This window comes from Hoplias malabaricus, chromosome 10 (assembly GCF_029633855.1).
Source record: "Hoplias malabaricus isolate fHopMal1 chromosome 10, fHopMal1.hap1, whole genome shotgun sequence".
In the NCBI taxonomy this organism is placed as follows: Eukaryota; Metazoa; Chordata; class Actinopteri; order Characiformes; family Erythrinidae; genus Hoplias; species Hoplias malabaricus.
In genome coordinates, this window is record NC_089809.1 from 36,091,553 (window position 1) to 36,100,178 (window position 8,626).

The 8,626-nt window shown below is 41.1% G+C and overlaps 1 protein-coding gene across 1 annotated transcript; it reads left to right on the forward strand.

The window, feature by feature from the left end:
- The first annotated feature begins 931 nt into the window (after nucleotides 1–931).
- Nucleotides 932–7,993, forward strand: si:dkey-23o4.6 (retinol dehydrogenase 13). Its single transcript, XM_066682814.1, has 7 exons — nucleotides 932–1,058; nucleotides 1,941–2,075; nucleotides 2,164–2,355; nucleotides 3,349–3,510; nucleotides 4,354–4,473; nucleotides 4,607–4,811; nucleotides 6,411–7,993. The coding sequence occupies exons 1-7, from the start codon at nucleotides 992–994 to the stop codon at nucleotides 6,514–6,516; spliced, it is 987 nt and encodes a 328-aa protein (XP_066538911.1). The 5' UTR covers nucleotides 932–991; the 3' UTR covers nucleotides 6,517–7,993.
- Nucleotides 7,994–8,626: the final 633 nt, after the last annotated feature.

Genomic DNA, 8,626 nt, shown 5'->3' on the forward strand with positions numbered 1-8,626 from the left:
CAAATCAAATATATGATTTAATAAATAAATCAAATATTTTGATATTATTGAAAACTTTTGTGGATTAATGTCAAAACAAACTTCTCAATATTAAACTAGATTATAGGTTAGACATAGGATGACCATCCTATGGGGGTGGTGGTGGTGGGGGGGGGGGGGGGGGTTGATGAGCTCTCGCCCCTCGTTGCTGTTGTATGCTTATTTTTTAGGCAATTTACACCTTTATTTGCTACACAAAACATGATAATTTCTTTTTTAATTCATCCGAGAACCTACATTTATGTTTCGGCATAGCTGCTCGAAATGAGGGTGGGTACATGAGCTTTGCCTGATGTAAACAAGGACTACTGACGTGCAGACTGACCAATTATAAATGTTTACAGAGAAGGTTATCGACCAATAACGGTAGCTCTACAGTCAGACCGTCCAATCAGAAGATTTTAGGCTACTTCACCACGCCCCCTTCTCACTCAAGCGAACCAATCGGAGTAGGGGAGGGCGGGACTAGTTTGTGAACGAAACGCTTCTCGAAGTTCTATGTAAGCTCTAGAAAAACAAAATCCCGGACGTTTGTGAAGTTCCGCCCGGACATTTTTTAAGTCTAAAAAAGAGGACATGTGCGGGTAAAAGAGGACGTCTGGTCACCCTAATAAAAAACTAAATGTTTACTGGGCGTGAAATTCTTGTCTCCTGCCATGGCTTATATTTTGTTATTATCTGCGAAGATTTATAAATGTTATGTAGAGTTTGTGGGAGGGTCAGGGCATCACTCTAATGCCCTGGGCACCAGATCTTAATCTGGATCTTGGACACGAGCAGGGAGTAATCAGGCAAAGCTTAGGGCACTGAGCCAATGTTTCCATTCAGAGAGAGAGAGAGCGCAGAAAGGGAGGGGCAGAGACCAGAAAAGAACGAGAGAGGGGGAGTATTCTCAGGAGGGCACAAGGAGATATTTTTCGTGGATTCTCCACAGACGGACAGTCCACTGAAGATGTGGGCTCAACTTGTGATTCCGTATTTAAAGCATGGCGTCGCTGTCCTCGCACTGGCAGCAGGCTGTAAGTCCCGTTTATCTTTCTTTGTCTTGTAAACACGCACTGTCCTTTTTAATTCTGAAACTCTTCTAATTTAGTTCTTACTTGGTATGTTTAGTGATAAGTGACGCAGAAGCTTTTGTGGCACTCAGACACTGTTTCTTGCATCATTTAAAATGGAACAGACACGTTCATTTTAGTTCATTTCCCACGTAAACAAAATCACAGAATAGAAGAGTATCACAACAAACTGAGAGGCACAGTGTGCCTGAGATTGGTGAAATTTTATAAAACACCAGGCGAGCAATTTGGTCAGTTTGTTATAGGGCTCTTTCAGTCAGTGATTATAACCATAAAACCCCATCTTTGTTCATCAGACAATACAAATTTAGACATTTTTCTGAGACAAATGCCCTAATGCCTTGAAAGTGTCTTCAATGTTACTGTATGCCTTTGCCATAACAGTGATCTGTTAATAAGCAAATAGCCCCTCCCACTTAATCCTGTGCCACTCGCCTTAAGCTTGAAATCCCCGCCCTGAAGCTGACAGGGTTGGTTCTTTAAGTTTATGATGTAACAAACCCTGGCTACCCGAATCCTCCCGTTTAAAACTGATATAAAGAAATAAAAATGTAAGGTTTTGATGTTGGAACATTGCTGTAAGTATTTGAAGGCATTCAGCCACAAGTGTATAAATGAGGTCAGATAATGATGTTGAACAATTAGTTCTGGATAACTAAAGCCATTCCAATTCCATGTAAAATGTTGAATGTTACTGCATCCCTTCCTCTCTGATATTTGGCCACTGCAAAACTTTATTTCAAAGCAGAAATGCTGATTCCCCATAGAACTGCCGCAGCAGGACTATTGTCTGAGTCTGTGAACAGCCTTCCCTTTCCCATGCAGGCATTGTTTTTGCTCGGAAGTGGATAGCTGGTGGTGTGTGCACAAGTAAAGCCCGCCTTGACGGAATGACAGTGTTAATAACTGGAGCCAACACTGGCATTGGGAAGGAAACAGCCCGGGACATGGCTCGCCGAGGTATGGCACATCATTCAGAGCTGCTCCAGCTGCTCATCATGCCATGCTGTCATGCAGCTTTGTGCTATGAGTGGTGTGTGAATTTAAGGGGCTCGAGTGGTGATGGGCTGCCGGGACCTGTTGAGGGCTGGAAAGGCTGCTGAGGAGATTCGTAGGAGCACAGGAAACGGGAACGTGGCCGTCCGACACCTGAACTTGGCCTCGCTATACTCTGTTCATGAGTTTGCCAAAGAGTTCATTGCCACGGAGGAAAGACTGGACATCCTTATCAACAATGCAGGTAAAGGCTATCATCTGACCAAGAACCTTTTTAAATTGGAAAATCATGAGCCCATGGTCAAGAACTTTGCATCAGAGTTTCCTTGTCTAGCCGTTGAGGGATAGCAGTCTGTTCATATTTCCACTATTCATATTCCAGCAAAACATTTTGGCTGTAGTATTCTGGAAAAAGTCTATGTGTTGGCCAAGACACAGGGGGATTGCACATCTGATGTTCATGTCTCAGGGTGTTTCGCATGGCCCTCCCTCTCTATGCACTCAACGTGGTGCTAGCCAACAAAGGCATCTGTTAGTTAACAGAACAGCAGAGTTAGTTTTCTCCTCCAAGTGTGTTGAGCTGCTTAGTGACATTGTGTCGGTAGCAGTTCAAAAAGAAGTGGTGCCTGGCTTGGTAGCTTGGCGTGACTGGGAAAGACTGAAAAACAAGGTCAAAGCACAATAGCATCCCCTTGTGGAGCAGGCACCCAATGGGAGCGAGTATATATGTATGTGAGGGAGTAACGTCAGTGTCTTTAGGTACTTAACATGTAAAGAATTGGTAGATATTTTTGTAAAAATACAAATTACATTAGATTAGAACCTTCTATTTGACGTCCTAACCTCTAAAGATCAAATAAGCAGCACAAATCTGCAATTTAGTGATGAGATCTATCAACAAGTCCTATTCTTTTTTGTAGTCTCAGTACAAACAAATAAACAAACACACAAACTAAAACATGTACCTCCAAAAAGTTGTAACCTTCTTAATTTTCAATGGGAGTTCATGTGAAAAGGTTTTATTCAGAGTAATTTTGGAGCATTTCCATTGGCCCATTCATCATGACCCTTTCACACAGTGTGAAGGCCAGATGCTGAGTTCATGTGATTAAATAACTAAAAATCAACAAAAACGGAGATAGAGGTTTTTCTTTGGACAGCCACAATGTATAATTTATAATAATGGTAACAATTGCTATAAAGCTGTATAGAAACATTCTGGTGTCTACTGTAACAGGTGTGATGATGTGTCCTAAGTGGATCACGGAAGATGGCTATGAAACACAGCTGGCTGTCAACCACTTGGGCCACTTTCTGCTCACCAATCTTCTGTTGGAAAAGCTTAAGAGCTCTGCTCCCAGTCGTGTGGTGAATGTGTCCAGCATTGCACATGTTGGCGGTAACCTTCTTTTGATTATGAATCACTGAGTCTAAGATTCCAGATAGATCTCTCTGTAGGGTAACCTCTGTTAACATTTAAGTACCACAGAGTAAGGGCGTAGAATTAGCATGGACCGAGGTGACGTGTCCCCAACAATATCCAGCAATTATTGAATTGTCTTCACCAATAATTTGATCCCCTCCACAAAAAAGAAAAGAAAAGAAAAGAAAGTAAACAACAACGATCTGTCAACGACTCATTAACCTGGAGCTGCAGAAAGGGTTAAATCACGATCTCTACTTGAGTCCTACCTCCCTGTAACATATATGGCCGGTGTGATTGGCTGTGCCTTTCCCTGCTCTCACGTGAGACTCTGTAGTTTGGTTGATAGCCGCGCTAAAACTGGAAGGAAAACTTTCCAGTCATAAGCGAGTATTACTGTGCAAGACTCTGCATCGTGGGTAACACATGGGTGTCAAAAGCAATTGAGGAAGGCAGTAAAAAAAGAAGAAGGTGGACATTAGGAGCTATATTTAAAAAAAAAACATGTAAGTCACTTAAAGTCAAGTTCGCTAATGAAAGAGTCCATCATAACAACAGCAGGTTAAAATCGTCTGGAGCTATGAATAACACGGTTTGGAAATTAACTACACAACAAACTGTCAGTTGTCAGTTCTCTCTCGTCAGTTTTATCATGGAGTAAAGGGAAAAAAACAGGCAATGGGGGGTGGGTCCCAGGCAATTTCAAGAGCAAATCTACGCCATTGCCACAGAGGATCTGATGAATATAAATAATTTTAACATATTCCTCATAAATTACAACATCCACACTCAATATGCATGTGGTTCTTTCTCATGCAGGAAAGATTGAATTTGATGATCTGTTTTTTGGAAAGCGACCATACAACCCTCTGATCAGTTACAGACAGAGCAAGCTGGCCAATGTGCTCTTCTCCAGGGAGCTTGCTCGTCGGATGCGAGGTAAAATGCAGTTGTATCTCTGGGTTAATCATTAGATAATCAAAGGAGTTCCCTTAATTAGATCCCTGTTATTTTTCAGTTCACAGAAGTTAACAGTATATGTCTTTGACTGCTCCGTTGTGGGTTTGAAAAGGTACTGGTGTAACATCTTATTGCCTGCACCCTGGAGTGATTCGAACAGAGCTGGGCCGCCATGTGGAGTCTTGCTACCCATTGCTGAAGACTCTACTGTCTATCCCTGCCTATCTGCTGATGAAAACCCCTTGGCAGGGGGCACAGACGACCATCTACTGTGCTGTGACCGAGGGGCTAGAGAGCAAGTCTGGATGCTACTTCAGGTAGGTTACATAGCAAAAGGCAAAATTAAATATTGTTTTCAAAATTGCCAAGTTTATATAATGTATGATGTAATATGAATCAACACAGCTCCAGCGACCTGGAGGGTGTGGGTTCGATTCCTGCTCCGGGTGACTGTCTGTGAGAAGTTGGTGTGTTCTCCCTGTGTCCATGTGGGTTTCCTCCGGGTGCCCCGGTTTCCTCCCACGGTCCAAAAACACAAGTTGGTAGGTGGATTGGCGACTCAAAAGTGTCCGTAGGTGTGAATGATAGTGTGAGTGTGTGTTGCCCTGTGAAGGACTGGCGCCCCCTCCAGGGTGTATTCCCGCCTTGCGCCCAATGATTCCAGGTAGGCTCTGGACCCACCGTGACCCTGAACTGGATAAGCAGTTACAGATAATGGATGGATGGATGGTAATATGAATCAACGATAGGCTTCTTTTTTTTACTTATATTTGTATTGATTTTCAGAGTTTAATGTTTCAAAAAAAACTTACAAACTCCAAACAACAGGCTGCCAGGGACCAAATAATAGTACAAACATATAAAAGACATCTTGTTCCCATCATAGCAGGTGGTATTGTACACAAATAGATCAAGTTAAGAAAAAAAATATTCATAAATAAAAGAGAATAGGGTTGGAATAGGATTCTTCTATATTCACTGTTAAATGTATTCAAGAATTAATGTAATTCAGCCATTTTCCCCATTTATTATTAATGTTGGCTGTTTAATCAGAGGACAAAGGTAAGGGATTCCATCTCGTGAATCTCATTAACAATATTCTTCCACAATTCAATTGTAGGGGGGGTCTGCCTGCAGCCATTTTCTAGTGATTGCTTTCTTGCTAGCAGCTAAAAAGATCTGCAACAGATATCTTTCTGCGCCGACCAGCCAATCTGGTAGATTTCCCATATACAGTACTAAGAACTCCTTTGGAATATCTAGGGATATGTTTTGGGAACATGATCCCACACTTCATTCCAATAGTAGTGGATTTTAATGCATTCCCAGAAAATATGGAGTTGTCCTGCATCAGAGCAGCCACAGTTTCATCAGTTTAGGGGTGATGAAAAATCGGATCACATTTTTCCAACAGAACCCACACCACATCCTTGAACACGTAGATGTAGTTTGTGTTTTCCAAATATTCCCCATTCAAAGTGGGGTATCACCATATTCAACTCCTAAATGATAGGCTTCTAATAAATAAGCAGTATCATGGGTATCTGAAAAGATTCTAAACTTATTATTGTTCAATGCTATTTCTATTCTATTTGGCATCAAAAACGGTTCCTCTATTGCAACAAGCCTGACATTGTAACCATAGAGCAACACTTTTGGTGCCGTATAGAACCCTTCTATAAAAGGTGCTCTATAGAACCATCTATAGCACATTCTCCATCAATCTGAAGAACCCCTTCATGATGCAAAAGGTTCTTTAAGTGGTCAGGCTTCTATATAGAACCATTTCCTTTAATAAAGAACCCTTGTAGAACCATATTTTTTAAGAGTGTAAGTATAGTATATTATCCCTATCCCTATCATAGGTGTCTGAAAAGATCCTATTGTAAAATGCTGTTTGTATGTGTGCATCACAGCGACTGTGTTGAGAGGGAACTGACTCCGGAGGCTGTAGATGATGAAGTGGCTCGGAGGCTGTGGGAGGAGAGTGCCCGACTGGTGGGTCTGACTAAAGAACGATAATCTCAGCTTCATCGACCTTGAGTTCTTCAAAGATGGCTGGTTCAGATGTGGTTTACCAGTGGCTTTAAGTGGAGTGGAAACTGACGGATACCACTGTTGTCCAGTAATACCAAGGAAACCTGTGGCTGACAGCAATTAAATCTCTCCTGTTTAGTGCCAGAGTTATATTTGTCCCTTAAATCCCTTGTACTTATCTGGGCTATTTGCAAAGACCCTTTTGCCCTGTTTACACTTGGATTAAGAGGCCTCTGTTTGGCTGATGTCTACATGTACAAGACAAGTGTAACTGCGTTTGTGTATAACAAATATTTTGGGTCTAGCTCCTCATCCTGAGGTAGCTAAGCACACATTGGATCTGTGTATGTGTTTGCGTATAAATGCATTGTGATCTGATTTGTGTGTGTGCATAAACGAACAGCTTGACATCATGTAGCTCCACCCACATCTTCCAGTATTGTACCCACTCTCTTGTTGATGCTGGAAAAATGGGGGACACTTGTATTTGTATTTGGACACTTGCTGTATTTGAAAAGGCTCAGTGTAAATACGATGTGCCGTTATTAGATGATGATCCATTCACCATGCTCAGATTTTGTCCTTCAAATATTAATGCTAAGTGTAAACAGGGCTTTTGTATCTGAGGCTGTTTTAGCTGCACTCTGGCTAAAGGGTTATTGGTGATGTCCGGGTAATGATCTACCACTTCTGAGGTCTATCATTTCCATTTGCTCTCCTCAGTGAAAGTGACTGGTATGTTAAATTGCCGCTGTTCTGCCCAAAAAAGGCCAGTTTAATTGCAGTTCATCAGCAATCCATGTGCAGCTTCGTTTGACTCATCATTTTCTCGCCCATGCTGTGTGTCACACTTTACACTCGACACTTCTTGTGGTTACGGCTCCGGCCCACAAGCTTTTAAGTGTTGGCTTAGCAGAGACAAAAATAGGAACACAACTCACAGAGTCACAGAAGGACCGGCGTCACCAGGGCAACCAACATGATTTGCATCTTAGGACGTCTATACATACAGGAAAAGCTTGTTATCTCAGAGAATTAAAGTTTCAGTGATTCTTAAACATTTACAAATTGTGTGTTAAAGCTGCACTATGAAAGATTATTTTGGTTAAAACTGAAAAAATAGGATTAAAGAGTCAAAACGTGCAAAGTACTATGTGTCACCGTGTAAACGTGAAATAATGAGTACTCAAGGGCCACTAAAGGGCAGGGAAAGTGAGTATTATCACAATACTGATGACCACTAAGTGATAACAGTGAATCATTGGTGTTTGTACTTCACCTAGTTACATATTTCCACCAGAGAGGTCTCCAAATCCCAGTTACATAGTGCTTCTTTACAAGAGGAAATGCTATTACAGAAACCTGAAGCTGTATACTGACTGTTCTGTTTGTTTATCTGCAACCTCACTTTATAGGATTCATTTCATTTGTTTAAATATTTGTGAGTTTTGTATATTTGAAATTTCCACGTGTAGTCATTTTTTTTAAAGTGTGTGTTAACTCAGTGGTAGAAACTGTCTGTGGTGAGAGAAAAATAAACTTGAATAAATAACTGTCCCAGCAGTAAATAAATAAATAAATAAATAATAAAAAAAGGCAATTAACAGAAGGAGCTGTGTCTTTACTGTCTCTTACAGATGAAAGCTTATACTGTTGTTTATTTGGGCAGGGTTTGTCTCCAGTTTTTAGAACTCCATGTTTTTCCAGTTCTTTTATAAATTCCATTTTTTAAAAACGTGATTTTGTCTGATGATAATGTGACTGCAGTTTAAATTGAAAGAAAATTGCCAGAATTTTCTACCTCCTGGTGTTTTGGTCAAAACAGATGAGCAAATCCATTTTTTTGTGGGTTGTGTGCTCAACATCTTGTTGCAGAATGTCAGTCATGGTTGTCATGTCACATTATATGAGAATTGGCTGCTTCTGAACCAACTCCTCTACAGTCCAGAAAAAGGCTGACACTTCTAAGTTAAGTGACTAGTTTGGTGTGTTTTTCCCAAACCTTCAATCCAAAAACACCTTACTGGGTGGGAATGCTGTCTGAAATTATCCTTCTGTGGGAGACTGAGTGTCTGTTTGAGGTTGTGATGGACTT

Coding starts and splice junctions, on each gene's coding strand:
- si:dkey-23o4.6 (XM_066682814.1), top strand. CDS start 992: ATGTGGGCTCAACTTGTGATTCCGTATTTAAAGCATGGCGTCGCTGTC. Junction 2,356..3,348: donor CATCCTTATCAACAATGCAG/GTAAAGGCTATC, acceptor CTACTGTAACAG/GTGTGATGATGTGTCCTAAG. Junction 4,812..6,410: donor AAGTCTGGATGCTACTTCAG/GTAGGTTACATA, acceptor TGTGCATCACAG/CGACTGTGTTGAGAGGGAAC.